The sequence below is a fragment of the Lissotriton vulgaris genome, chromosome 1_2 (assembly GCF_964263255.1).
Source record: "Lissotriton vulgaris chromosome 1_2, aLisVul1.2, whole genome shotgun sequence".
NCBI classification, from domain to species: domain Eukaryota; kingdom Metazoa; phylum Chordata; class Amphibia; order Caudata; family Salamandridae; genus Lissotriton; species Lissotriton vulgaris.
Window position 1 is genome coordinate 73,210,231 of NC_141686.1, and position 15,223 is coordinate 73,225,453.

The 15,223-nt window shown below is 42.6% G+C and overlaps 1 protein-coding gene across 1 annotated transcript in view; it reads right to left on the reverse strand.

Annotated features, from left to right (window-relative positions):
- The window catches only part of LOC147733934 (sodium- and chloride-dependent GABA transporter 2-like), a 1,073,416-nt gene that overhangs the window by 170,027 nt on the left and 888,166 nt on the right, over nt 1-15,223 (reverse strand). Inside the window, exons 9-10 of the mRNA XM_086952829.1 lie at nt 5,769-5,893; nt 4,339-4,451 (exon numbers count right to left, since the gene is read on the reverse strand). Coding sequence (XP_086808955.1) covers nt 4,339-4,451; nt 5,769-5,893 — 238 coding nt within the window. The remainder of the gene's footprint in view (nt 1-4,338; nt 4,452-5,768; nt 5,894-15,223) is intronic.

Sequence of the window (15,223 nt, forward strand, 5' to 3'; positions counted from 1 at the left end):
CTCTTCACGCTGCTGTGACATTCGATACCATCGAATGGCCCTATATTTTTGCTGTCCTTTATAAAATAAGTCTGGGCCCTGAATTTATGGGATGGTTTTGGCTCCTTTACCAGCAACCACTAGCCAAAATAGTATTCAATAACAGGAAATCTTCCACCTTCATTCTCAGCAGGGGCACCAGGCAGGGAAGCTCTTTGTCCCTGCTTCTCTTTGCTTTGACCCTCGAGCCGTTGGCGATGTGGGTCTGTAAAGACCCCATTATCAGGGGCCTCAAAAGGACCTCTGGATGGGAAGACCGTATATCGGCATCACTGGCAGCATCCTTGAACAGGGTCCTGAATATATTTCGGGTGTTTCGCAGATACGCGGATTATATAATGAACTGGACCAAATCAGTGCTCAATGTCTTCTATGGTGGGACTCCTCCACTCCCTCGGGACTTTCAACTAGTGGAAACAACTGACGGCTTCAAATACCTGGGGATATGGACCTGTCCAGGTTCTACAAGCGTAACCTCCTGCTGCCCTTGTTACGTCTTAAGTCTTATTTCCAGCATTGGAAATCCCTCCCTCTGTTCCTCCCCGGACGAGCAGCAGCATTATTCAAAATGATGTCCCTTCGCAGATTCCTGTACGCTCTGCAGAGCACTCCGCACTACGTAGAATCCTTGTATATCAAAGAAGTTGACAGTCTCATACGGGACCTGCTCTGGGAGGGTAAGCCTCCAAGCATAGCCACGCACAAGCTCGCGTTAGGATGGTTTGATGGGGTAATTGGATTATCAGACATCAGGGAGTACTATTGGGCATCTCGCCTTCCAGCAATTAACCAATGCACATACAAACCAAAGGGCCACCCTGCCTTCCAGATCGACAGGAGGCTTCTGCCGGGAGATAGTTTTGAAGGGACGCTATATGTGCGTTTGTTAAAGATCGTCCTGACCGGCCCCACTGGGCATGCTGTGCAGGTGTGAAAGGTCGCCACAAAAAGCTTGGGGTGGGAAGAAAAGATCACGCAAGCCACCCCACGTTGGCACAGCGAACCGCTGGGTAGATTGATCAGCTCGGAGAGATTTGACTGCTGGGACCTCATAGGCATATCCAAGGTTGGAGACATGTGGCAACTAAGTGACGTCATCCCTTTCACTCACTTGCAGCAAGAATATGAACTGGTGATCCCGAACACTTTAGGTACCTCCAAATCAGGCATACCTTACTTGCCGCAATACCTAGAGGAGAATCTCTCCCTGAGTACTCCCCACTTGAGGACAGAGTCTTGTATGGCGACCTGCCTGAGCAGGCCATATCGCTCATTTATAAAAAGTTGATCAACAACACAGCGGCTCCCCAAATCCAGCTGAGGGCAAAATAGGGTCATGATGTGGCAGGATTGGACAACAAGGAATGCCTGGAGGCGGTGGCCTCTCCTGGGGAGGTGGCCATGTCCTCCAGGCTTCGTTTGGTACAGCTAAAGCTCCTCCCTAGGTCGTACCTGTCTGGTCCTTTGCTGGTCCGTATGGTTTATGATCAGATGGTGGCTGTTTAAGACAATGTGGGCAGGAGGGGACCTGTATTCACACACTCTGGAAGTGCACCACTATCCAGTGGTACTGGGCAGTGGTGTTGAGACTCAAGGAAAGGGTGTTGGGGTGCGAGATAGACTGTAACATAAAGCTAGCCATTCTAATTGCCTGGATCCAGACTGATCTAACCTTAAAGGAGCGGATATGAGTAACCCTGGGGTTGATGGTGGCAAAGCGAAAAATCACAAGATTATGGAGGGTTCAGAACCCCTCAAGCATAAGAGATTGGGGTAAAGACATAGACTGGAGTATGGTCACAGAAAAAAACATATACGAAGCTAGGGGGTGCCCCAACAAATGGACTCAGGTTTGGGAAAAGTGAAACACCCACAAGCTGGAGTATGCAAACCTCCAAAGACAAGGGAAGAAACTGTTACTCGCGGTCAGTGTACGCTTGGACCGTGATGGAAATATTGTTGTTCTGTACCTACTCTATACTGAATCTCCCCTGTAAGATCATTGCACTGTCATTGCCTGTATCAATTGTCTTTTTCAAATGTCGTACCTTTTATTCAATAAAAAAGATTTTATTAAAAAAAAAAATCAACTCGTCCTGCAGGCTCAGTGACCTCCAAAACCCTGGGAGGAAAGACTAACTTCAATAAAGATCAAGAAATCCCGAGGATGGAGGACCTGTTCACAAGAAACCTAAGAACGTTTGAGCTCTGTAGAACTCCAATATCTGACCACCAGCCCAATCACTGCACCCAGCGCCTCTGGCCCAAGTCCATCTGACCCACTGGTCCTAAGAAGGATCCTAAGTGGTCCTGAGTCCAAAGCCATCGATGTTTGACCCCTCCTGGTCACGACACCAATGCTTGCAGCCTCAACCCAAAGACTCCTCTAACTGTGAACTGCTCAGGTAAGCTTTGTATGGCGTCAAAGGACGCCCCTGCCCCTGATGCCCCTGGGCCTTGTGGAGCTCAAACAACAGTGGCCCATTATGTCCCCAATTCAATATAAACAGTGGTTTTGTCAGGTATGTCACTTCATTCCTTCAATACATTAACTAAATTCTTTGTCAGGTGCAATTTATAGTCTTCTAATTACTTAAGACAAAGCTCTAACCTAAGAGCTTGCTCACCATACAAATCCAACATAAAAGAAATTCAGGGTATTCATCCGTTTTTAATTTATGAATTAGTTTTCTCATTCATAAACAACCCTTATACATATCATACTTTTTAATCAGGACTCATTCACATTTCATAAACATATTTTTCAAAGAACGGCGCAACAAAATTAAGTGATTATAATGTGACATAGAGTGAAATAGTGACATTCAGTCTGTGGTTGGAGGTTGCCCCTTTTGTCTGACCTTCCTCCTTTCCTGGGTTTGACTCAATACTGTCTAAGGTAACAAAGAGCAGGCAGACCTCGGCGTTAGCTACATTTGTAAGCAGCACAGCAGGCATTCTGTAGAATTGTGAAAAGGGGTTAGACAATTCCTGAAACTACGTTTACAAATCAAAGGATGAGCTGGCCATCACCCCTTAGGACACTCTGCTCAGGAGAGCCACACCCTGCCCCACATCAAAGGCCTTTTTTGTGCCCATGGCTTGAAGGAATACACAAACACAGCAGAAGTGCCATTCACAGCCATATGACACTGGCAGAAAGACACATTTGGTCTTAGCACAAATTGGCAACTTTCTAAAAATTGTGTTTTCAGAATAGTAACTTAAAATACAACTTTACTATTAAAGAACGTTTCACATTACAAATTATTTGAGTGCAAAAAGCATTTCTTTATCCGTTCCCAAACTGAAGGTATTACTTATTAAGTGTGATAGGGTAGCCATTGCTAATGGAAATATAGCCTTACAACAGTTTTTCTCTGTCAGGACATGTACAACTCAAATTCACGTCTTGCTTTTTGAATACCATGCACTCTGCTCTAGAAGTAGATATAGCTTACATTAGGGTTGACTTAAAAGTATTAAAAAGGAAGCTTTAAGCCTGGCAAAACATGTATTTTGCCATTTTGAAATGGCAGTTTAAAACTTTACTATATGCTGCAGTGCCAGGCATGGGAAATGTCTTACAGTTTTCCTTTAGTGGGTGGAAAAATAAGTTGCAGCCCACTAGTAGCATTTTCTTCATCAGCCCTGGGTACATCTAGTGCCATTTACAAGTGAATTAATTGTATCAATCAGGTGTAGGCCACTTTTAGCATGTTTAATGGAGAGAACACAAGCACTTTACCACTTGTTCGCAGGAGTAAAATGGAAAGAGCCTTCAAAGCCAAAAATAACTGGTTTATCAAGGAGGGCAAACATCTGGGGTGACCCTGCAGAAAGGGCCTGGTCCAATAATATTTATTAGCTGCCATAATAGGTTTTAGAGCATACATCAACTACTATTGCAGATCAGTGGTTAATAGGAGGATTATAAGTGTAGGTTATATTTAATACCATCACTCAGGAGTGCAAAGTGGTTTACCTATAATGTCCTAGAAAACCTTCTTATCACTGATACTGCTATAACCCATATTTTGTTCTGGTTTCTTTGTCTACATTGGTGCTTTCTTCTTTATTAGAGTGATATTGCTGAAATCATGATTTTCTACAAGATACGAAAACCAATAACCCTGGTGAATGGAGGTGCTGCAGGACCGCCATCATTTGTAGTTCCAGCTCCTAATTTAGTCTGAAAATAAACGTTGTGTCTATCTATGGCCAATGCCTATGTGTGTCTGGACATGGAAGTGAAATTTAAATTAGTATGCTGTTTTCTTATTGGTGGCAAGAACTTACCTCGCTATCCAATCCCAGGAAAATAATCATCAGAAAAAAGAAACAGGCCCAAAGTGGTGAGAAAGGCATCATGGAGACAGCTCGTGGATAAGCAATGAATGCCAGACCAGGACCTGTAAGAACAAGCAGAATTAAGAAGGGGAAGACCACAAGTAAACAGCTTGAAAATGATAATTTTAGTGGTGTAGCAAAGTCAAATTGGACCCCAATACAAGAAAGGAATTAAGCACGTTATGACCATGTTATATCATCCCCGTAGTAATGGTTTGGTAGAGCGATGTAACAGGGTCACAAAGGATAGTATTCAGTTGTCAGTGGCCAATGGATTAAATTGGAAGAAAGGAACTCATAGACTTGTTGGGGGCTTTGCGCACCAGTCCCAGTGCCAATACCAAGGAGTCGCCTTTTGCTGTGTTGAAAGGTAGAATGGCTGCTACCAAATTAGCAAGACCATGGATGCATGATTTAAATGTGCCCGGTGAAAGAAAATTGTGAAAAGTATCACAGCATGTGTATTACCAAGGAAGCAATCAAATGTTCCAGTGTCATGCAGATTATTTCAATCGGAGACAGATCTGTCCTGCTGTATGATTGGAAATGGTGGAACAAGGAGAGATTGTACAAACAGAGTTGTGGCAATGAGCAAAAAAATTGTACTGCCAAGCAAAGCAATCCTAGTTTGAATGGGTCAGGAAGGGAACGGAGACCGCCTGTTTCATTTAAGGATTACGTGACATATAAATGCGTCCATTCATTTTAGGGTTCTGTTTTTTATGTTTTATGTTATGCTATTGCAGCCAGTTTTTATGGGGAACTGTTTTCTCCAGTGTTCTTTGTGTAGGTTATGTTAATCTTTTCGTTCTTCTTTATTTTTCATTATTGTGGGGCAAGAGATGTGTTGGGTTCTGCTTTATGATTGTAATGCACATGCCATCATGACGACGGTTGCTATGTTGGAATGGTGGCATGTGGAATGGTCAGGGTTTTAGGAAGTTGGTCTTCGCTGCCTGCTCTGACCCGTCCTATACCTGAATGAGCAATAAAGGAAGGTTTTTCTTTCCTGGATTGTCCACCGCCTCCTGCTTTCACTAAATCCATATTTTTACATTTGGACATTTTTTTAAGAATCTTCTATAGAAATCATCATAACAAGTTGGACACTAACCTTGAAGACAGTATGGTGCTCTAGGTGGAGCTACATTAGCATTGACCGGCAACATAGGGTGCAGAAAAAGCGCCACAGGTTGCCATTTGCAGTCCTTCAAAACTCTGAATTACCATTCATAGAAAACGATTTGAATCATTTCAGCCAAAATAAATAGCCTACATTGAATGTGCCCACTTTCCAAATGAACCTGGATCATTTTACACGAGGTGATATTACACACAATCCTTCCCCACCAAGTTATTGGTGAGATCCTCTCACTCACCTGACTCCGCCACTTCGGAAATGGGCACACCTTGTTCTTGTGCCATAAATCCTAAAACGGAAAATATGGCAAAGCCAGCCACAAAACTGGTAGCACTGTTCAGAAAACAAAGAACAAGTGAATCCCTGTGAAAGAGAAAAGAAGAACGAGTTAGAAACCAGAACACGGTACCACCTTTGCCAATTAGAATGAGGAACACCTTAGAGAAAATGAAGACCCAGAAAGTGACATCCCTATTTTCCCTAGTAAAACAAGGCTTAGGACATTAATGGGGGCGTAGGACTACAGCAAAGGTTATTAAAGATCGAGGTGAAGGTGCACTTTAACACCCTCCTTTCGCAATGGTTTTTTTCCATTCTTCTTTTCCTTCACTCTAAAAGCAGCACTTCCAAAAATTCTCAGTAACCTAAGAGGATAGATACCTGTACAGGTGGTGCAGAGACCAGTGCCCGTTGACTGAGGAGACAGTTGCTCTCATGCATCAAGTATTTAGAGCAGTTTAAAGGGTTCAGCAGAAGGATGGAGATGTTTATAATTTCTACCTGCAGGAGAAACATGAGAGCTATTTTGTCAATCAATGTCTATCAGGAGTTTGAGATGATTTGCAGAAGGAATGAGGTATATTATAGTATCACCAGTTGGGGTGTACTGTTTTGATATTTTGCTAATACCATGTGGTGAAAACAGTTGTTTCTGTGCTAAGGATCCATTGATAAAATGGTGGTTTCATGCTAAGCTGCACATAAGTTGGCTAAAAGCCGGACCACTGTAATTATGCAGCAATGAAGCACCAACTGTATGCTGTGTTTGTGAGAGAAATGCAAATTATGTGGTGTAATGTGGCATATGCTCCGGTCATAAAACATTATCCTACAAAATTATCAGAGGCATGATATTGTCTTCACAAAGATATTTGCCGTCATAATATCATCTGCACTTCTGAGGTAATTTATATTATTGAGTATGAAGCAAAACCTAGGACTATGGTTAGGGCCTGACAGCCTGACCTGAACATAAAGAGTATCTGTCAGGCTGACTATTGCTTATATCTTCATGTCTGCTAAAAGTGGGAGAGTGTTCTGTAGTGTTGGTCTCAGGTTTCAATATTTATACCCGGTGCCAGCTTTGAGGTGGAAGAATATTCTGGCACTGGAATTCCCTTCTTTACCCTGTCCAGGTCCCAAGATGTCAGGGGTGGCAAAAGGCTAGTTTGAATTTATTTGTGACAATCCCTATTGAAGCGCAAGTGTGGTAGCAGGAAGATCCATCCCCCACCCATCCCCTCAGGATCGCCCATCCTACCATCACCCACTCCCACTTTGTGACATTGTCTAGGAGGACTACAAAAATACCAACTGCAAAATACACCTTGCCATGTGAACCAGGACACAGGCTGTGGGCACCAAATGGTTAGAACAAAACAAATGCTAACTTTCTAAATGTAACATTTCTAGAATTGTGACCTAAAATTCGGGGTGGGTGAAGAATTCCTCTCTGCCCGCGGAGTTTGCAGAGTTTTGTCCACGTGTAGTGCCGAAAAACTCCATGAATCAATGCAGAGTTTTTTGTCTCTCACGGCTTGCTTACGTTAAGTTGGTGAGCATGAGAAATTGTGCGCAAGACCACCTCCCAGCGAGATTTCTGAATGTGGTTGGTCGCAGCAGGTAGCTACCACTTACGTTGAGAAAGCAGAAAGAAGCAATGCCCTATGGCTCTCCAACTGATGCCGTTCGTGCTGATTTTACAGCCTGGGAGAAACTCCTGGTGCTAAAAAGCAGATCAAACACAGTGACGTACTGGACTACGCAGCTCAAAGAACTCCACGTAGCAGAACAGAGTTTGTTTGACACTTTTCGAAGCACAGTGAAGTGTGAGTCGGCAATTTCTGCCCAGGCTTTCTTATAATCCTACTTTACCATTAAAGAGGTTTTTAAATTACAATTCTTAAGAGACCAAACATGGCATTTCTAAATCTTCCCTATGAGAGAGGTTGGCCTTGCAGTAGCAAAAACGAATTTAGGAATTTTTCACAACCAGCACATGTAAAAATTAAAAGTAGATGTCAACTTTTTAAATACACTGCACTCTGCACTATTGGCTGTTTAGAGCCTACCTTAGGGGTTACATATATGTATTAAAAAGGAAGGCTTTGGTCTGGCAAAAGTTTATATTGCCATGTTGAAAAGGCAGCTTAAAACTGCACACAGACTGCAATAGCAGGCCCAGAGAAGTTTAAAAAGGCTATGCTAGTGGGCAGCACTATGACTCCTGCCGGCCTATTTGTATCATTTAATTTACAGGCCCTATGTAAATGTAGTACCATTTTATTAGAGGCTTATAAGTAAATGAAATGTGTCAATATGGTGTAGGCCTATTTCACCATGAGGGAGAGAGCACAAGCACTTTTGCGCTGATTTGCAGTGGTAAAGTGTACATAGTTCTAAAAGCCAATAAAAATATGTTCAGAAAACATGAGGGTGAAAGCAAAAAGTTTGGGGCTGACCGTGCAGAAAGGGACAAGTCCTACATATACTATGCATTACTATACATAGTTACAGGGGATTTCAGTCAGCCCTCTTTAGCCATTGGTCTGCTGTAGTGCCATTCATAGTTTGTTTCCGCCCGTCATAGCAAACAACATGGGGCGCAGGGGTCAGCCCACTTCTGCCATCAGCCTACCTGACTGTAAGTGAAGACAATTTGCTCTTGCACAATGTGAACATCTGCACAATAAGTAGCCCACTTCATTGCCAAGAACTACTACTGCAATGCATGCTTTTTCTCGTGGACACCCAGAGCGAAGACGTGCTTTTTTTGTTTCATAAGTCCTTTTTCCGTAGTACCGTGCTCGTGACAATCAGAGCTCACAGTTTGTTCCCTGTTTCACTAAACAGGCTGCTCTGTTCACATTTAGTGTGTCTGGCATATTGTGGACCGTTCTCACTGTTGAAAAAAAACAGGAAACCCTGATCACCTCTCTGATTACCTGGGCTTGTTTAACCCTGAGCATGCTATGGACATACTAGCGACGTGCCATAGCAGAGGTGCTCAGGTGCTGTGAATAGCTCCAGGAAGTCCTCGCCCTAAAGACTGGACAGCTTCCTGGTGCTCGTACCAGTAGGGTTTCAGGTTTGTAAATTGGCATCATTTCAATGAAAGTGAAAGTGAATGAGTTGATTGGCTCATTTCACTTTCACTGCATATGTGCTGGAGGTATATCTCAGTCCCCGAGAACTGACTTGAATGGGGAAGGTATTTATGGAAAGGGGAGAACCTCGCCTTGCACATGCTATCCCACCCTAGTGAATCTCTGCTTGAGGAGCGCAACAGAAGGATGGTTCCCAAGCAGATCCACCCATTAGACACAAGGGAGCGTATGTGGAGGTTGGGAGCACCTCCATAACAATGGGCTAATATTCCCCTTGTCCTGCCATCCACAGAAGTCTTTTAAATAATGGGCCATTACCTCCATTCTGCCTTTGGAAGGCAAAAAGCCAACTAGACACCAGAGAGTGTTTTTTGACAATACAAAAGTGTAAGAGAGGCCCACCCAGTGATCATGCCAAGCCTCCACCCCACAACCATCACTAAAAGTCTTTCTGCCCTGCCTGGAGGTAGATAGGAGGTCTTTACCTCCAATCTGACCCCTGAAAGGGGCCCGCTAGACACCAGAGAGATTCTTTTTTTATTGCAGTCAGGGGTGGGTTCGGCCTGCTCAGACATCGGGCAGAGCACTTAACCCCAAAATCACACTAAGGGGCCCATTAGGATGTCGGACGGATCGCCCCCGCTGGGCAGTCGGTAGTCACCCCCGGCCCGGTGGGGGCAATCTGCTTGCCATCCACACAGCAAAGAATTCCGCCATATTATGATGGCTGAGTGATCCACGGTGGATGGAAAGACTGTCCAACGCTTTTCCGCCGGTCGACCATATTTCAATGCTGGCGGTTGTATACCTTTCCATGGCGGCGTTGCCGCTGTGGAAAGGCATAGGGTCTTTGCTTTGGGGGCCCAAAAGAGTGAGGGAGGCTCACCCAGGGATCATGCCAAGCCTCCACCCCACAAACATCATGAACAGTCTTTCTGCCCTGCCGGGAGGTAGATAGGAGGTCTTTATCTCCAATCTGCCCCCTGGAAGGGGCCCACTAGACACCAGGGAGATTGTTTTTTTTATTGCAGTCAGGGGTAGTGTCGGCCTTCTCAGACATTGGGTAGAGCACTCAACCCCAAAATATGATGGCTGAAGGGTCCACGGTGGACGGAAAGACCGTCCACCGCTTTTCCGCCGGTCGACTCCTCAACTGGTGGAAAAAGTGCCTGCATATGGTGGCGGTGTCTGAAAGACACTGCCATCCATATTACAATGCTGGCAGTTGTATACTTTTCCATGGTGGCGTTGCCGTTGTGGAAAGGCATAGGGTCTTTGCTTTGGGGGTCCGTTGTGGGCCCCCAGGTTGAAGGGGGGTGCACATGGGGGGTACCTATGGTACCCCCTTCATTGCCCTGCACTACGTGGCTGGCATCACGTGGTGCCTGCCATGTAGTGCATGGCAATGCTGTGCACAGTTCTTTTCCATTGTGGGCAGGTCTGCAGCCAGCAGATCCACCCGCAACGGAAAAGGCACAGGATGTGCCCGCCAGTGTGGCGGGCGCATCCTAATGTGCATCGTAATCAGCCTGTCTTTTTACTCCTGGAGGAAGATCAGAGATTTGCACCTCCAATCTGCTGTCCCTGGGGGGAGGGAGGAAGAAATCTCAGGGAAATTTTATTTTTGTATTGTTGCATGTACTGGGGTGGCCTTCTCAGATTATGGGCTGAGCCCCCACCCTCAAAATTACTGCAGCTGTGTTCTTGGCCCCCACTGGGCAGACAAAACATCTTTATCACAGATCTGCCCTCCACCCACTAGGGGCAGAAAGCCCATTAGACTCCAGGGAGTTTCATCTGTGGCATATAAAAAAGTGATTGGGTGATTACCTGCACCAAGGGTCAGAAAAACTGTTGTGCCCACTCTTGACTGCCGTGTTGCGAGTACCGTGAGCGCGAACGACTGTGTGCATTGAGCCAATTTAATTGGACATGTCGGTGAGCTTAATTTGGAGACGCCACCTGCTGCGCCCATAATTCGAGCTAGCATTGAGACATCCATCTGTCAATAATTTTTGTGTTGTTCGTGGAATCCACTAAAGTCCTGAATTCTGTTCAAGGGCCATTACGATTTTTTGATTGGCCAAGTGCAATTTAAGTACAAATTTCTTTCGCTCAAGTAAATATTTGTCCTGATGATGAGTAACCCAGCGATCGAAACGCCGTTGACGCCCCTTTGTGGCCATAATTTTGAGAAGGACACATTATCTTGTGTTTGTTGTTCCTTGTATATATCATGTCTGTGTGTAGCTACGTGTTTGGCATGTAAATTATGTTTTTTTGTTTTGTCAACATTTTTATTGAGCGTTATATTTCTAGGATTGTTTTTATATATAAAAAATGAAATACATGCATAATACATTTTTACTGCTTTTGTAAATTCATTTATGTGTATTTAGGCTTCTTTTCTCTTTTTCTCCTTTTCTCTTGTGATTTAAGCACGTTACAATTGTTCACCTGAACCAATTGTTTGTTGTTATAAATCACATGTTATAAATGGTTCAGGGGTGTTGGATAGCCCTTGTTGCTGGTTAATAATCACTCTGGACTAGGTCAAGACTTGATGTGTTTGTGAGCCAATGTAATAATGTGCAGCCTGCACTTGTTTTTTGATTGCTGCTTTCCTCAAATATAACGTTTGACTTATACTGTTCTCCTAATTTAACAGGTGGGTGCTGCCCTGTGACAGGATCTGCTCATGTCCTGATACAAATCAATATTCTTGGGGTACATGAACAATGTACACTACACACAGGGCACATTACTCAAAGACAATAATGGTTCAAACCACAAGATTTTTAACTTTAAAAAACACTCAATAAATCGTATTCTGCTTACATTTCTTTTCCCCAACAATGTTAATTGTACAATAATACAAAGCAATTCAAGGGTGTAAGTATTGTTTCCATGCCATCAAATGAACAGCAGTTACATATGATTCTCCCAAGAACAATGTTACATCACATAGTTTCTGGTAGTGATCTTAATTGAGCGACAACATCTTCATGTCCCATTGCATTTTCGGGTTATGGCAACCCTTCATCAGGGGACCTGTAAAAGTAATATCAACATAATCATTCTGCTGGTGTCCACCAGGAACAGTACATTAATGATACAAGGAACACTTGGGGTAGTGAGCTCCGTATCAACCTTTCCCTGATGATTAATAGGAACTGTAGCCATCTACAGCATACCGTGCAGTTTCAAGGTGCTCATGCCAAAGTGTGTGCAATACCTCCAATCTAACAAAAGTGCAACAAGTCTTGAATGTGATTGTGACAACATTCCTTTAGCCCCGGTGCAATACGTGTCAGTGACAAACATCAACCATTGTGTGTACCAGTATCCAGCAAAGCACTTAGAATACTGAAAATTGGAAAATTATCAAAACTCAATTTAAGCGTTACAGTTGACATGTACCTCAACATTCCAAAGTGCATGTATAATTCAAAGTAAATAAAGAACCGAAGTCTTGAACATTAAAATGTCAGACAACAAAACCTGTTTGGTAACGCCACAAACCATTACTTATAAATGAAAAGTTTGGAAGGATGTGTTTAAAATTACTTACAGTGCAGGGAAAGAATATTGAGGTAAAAAATTGAATTGCACAGTTCTCGTGGTAAAAATATCGTGGGTCAGGAATATCGACAGTAAAATCCTCATGGTCAAGAATATTGATTTTAGGAAAGTATTATTGATTGAAAAATATTGAAGTGTTTAATATCGTTTGTAATAATGTAGAGGGTCATTAAGATGGCATGCAGACTAGAGTCTGCCCGCCACCACGGTGGTGTTTGGCAGCGGTCCTGCATGTAGAATCATGATGAGACCAACACCATGGCAGTCGCATCTGGCATCTTCACCATTGCGGCGGGTGCTGCATTTCCCTGCACTATGTGGCAGGTATCACGTGGTGCCTGAGGGGGGAAATGTAGGGGGGTCATGGTACCCCCAGTGCACCACCAATTCCCCCAACACAAGGGGGTCCCGCAACGTGCCCGCGAAATAAATCCTTGCTAGCCTTTCAATAGCAGTTTACCAGCAACTGAGAGGCTGGCTGCGACCAGCATTGTAATTTGGCTGACGGTGCCTGCTAGGCACCGCCAGCATTTTACTGATGCTGACCGCCCCGCAAGGCAAGTGGAACGATTGCCTGTGGTGAATCCAAAGCAGGTGTTCTTTGCACTCGCCACGGTCGAGGTCAGATACACCCCACCATCCTTATTTGGCAGGGAGAAAATTGCTGTCCAATGGCGGTGGTGTGAAGAGTGGGAAGCAATTTAGTTTTTATTTATGAAATATTAATTAGTTGTTAATTAAAATGTAATTGGTAATTAATTAAGGTAATTAGGTAATTAGTTTTAGGTGTGTGTTGTGGTGATTCGAGGTGTAAATGGTGAGAAGGGTGGTAAGTATTTTTTTTATTGATGAATTAATAATTAGTTGTTAAATAATTTACATTAGTTAGCTAGTAATTAATTATGGTAATTGTGTAATACATTTTAGGTGTGTGCTGTGGTATTTATAGGTATAAATGGTAGGAAGGGTGGGAAGTAATGTATTGTGTATTGATTATTTATTCATTATTTGTTAATTAATTTAAATTATTCAGTAATTAATAATCACAATTGTGTAATACATTTTAGTTGTGTGTTGTGGATAATATAGTGTTAAATTATGTGTACTCAATTAATGTTTATTATCTTTTTTATTAATACTATATTTTAACTTCAGTATTAATTATGGAAATAAATGTCAATAAAAATGTTGATGTCTTTTTTATTGGTGCAGTGTTATAGGGTGGGAAATAAAATAAATACATTTATGTTTTAAATCATTTGTTTGTTTGTGAATATTTGTTCCTTTTACATAAATATTATATGTAAATGTATTTATGATTTTTTTATATCATAGATTTTTGTTATGTATAATTAACATTATAATACCTGTTCTTTTTATATGTTTAATATATTTAATTGTATATTTTAAAGATATTGTTTAGTTATTTTTAAGTTTATTTAATGTTTTTTAAATGTAAATGTTATTAGTAATTTTTGTTTTTCTGCTATACAAAGCCTTCCCTAATGTTGCACACACTGGAGGGGGAATAGTAATGTATACCCCTCTGCTCTACAGCATTTTCCCTTTTGTTTCACTCACTGGAGTGGGAATAGTAGTTTTACCCCTCTGCTATCCAGCACTTTCCCTACTGTTGCAATCACTGTAGTAGAAATAGTAATTTTTACCCCCCGCTATCCAGCACTTTCCCTACTGTTGCACTCTTTGAAGTGGAAATAGTATTTTTTACCCTTCTGCTATCCAGCACTTTCCCTACTGTTGCACTCACTGGAGTGGGAATAGTAATGTTTACCCTTCCGCTATCCAGCACGTTCCCTACTCTTGCACTCATTGGAGTGGGAATAGTTATTTTATCCCTTCGCTATCCAGCACTTTCCCTACTGTTGCACTCACTAAAGTGGGAATAGTCATTTTTATCCCTCCGCTAGCCAACATCTTCCCTACTGTTGAAATCACTGGAGTTGGAATAGTACATGTAATTCTTTTACTATCCAACAGTTACTCTACTGTTGGGCTAACTGGAGTCGATATTTTTAGTATATATATTTTTTTTAAATATTTTTACCATTGGTGTTTTAACCATCGATATTCTATTACTGAACCATCACTTTCACACAAAGGCCAGGCAAATACCAAAATGCCGTTTCCACTGCGACATCCGCTTAATCACCGAATGCTGCAAGCACATTGAATAAACATAAATCCCACCGTAAGGGACGGTTACACATTTAATTTAAGATGGTGGTATTGCAACTGTTGCAGATCCTTCTTGACTAAGGTTTCAAATGTATCAAGTGTTTTATGTGAAGATGGTACCATGAAGGTGCTTTTCGGGTTGAATTGGTGTTGTCCTTATCGTGGCGTAGTGCCATCCGTAAACGGTGCGTTGTGAAAAAGACATCTCAATTGTAGTTTCCTAATGAACTTGAAAATTGCTTTCTCAGGTTCCAGTTCATTGGTTTGATATATAGGCGCAAAGGACATGCCCTTGTTTAAAATCGTGCGTTCTCTTTGGGTTAACGGTCTGCTGGATATGTTCATCAATCTGTCTTCTTCAAGTTACGTAGAGTGCACGAGTACTATGTCACATTTCTTTTATCCCCTCCTTGTCCGTTGCCTCTCAGGGCTCCTTTTTCCTCTGGTGGATGGTTGGATGTCTGGCCTGACTCTAAAATAGAGTTCTTAGATGTAGTGGCAAGGGATGCAGGCTCAATGTATCTATGTA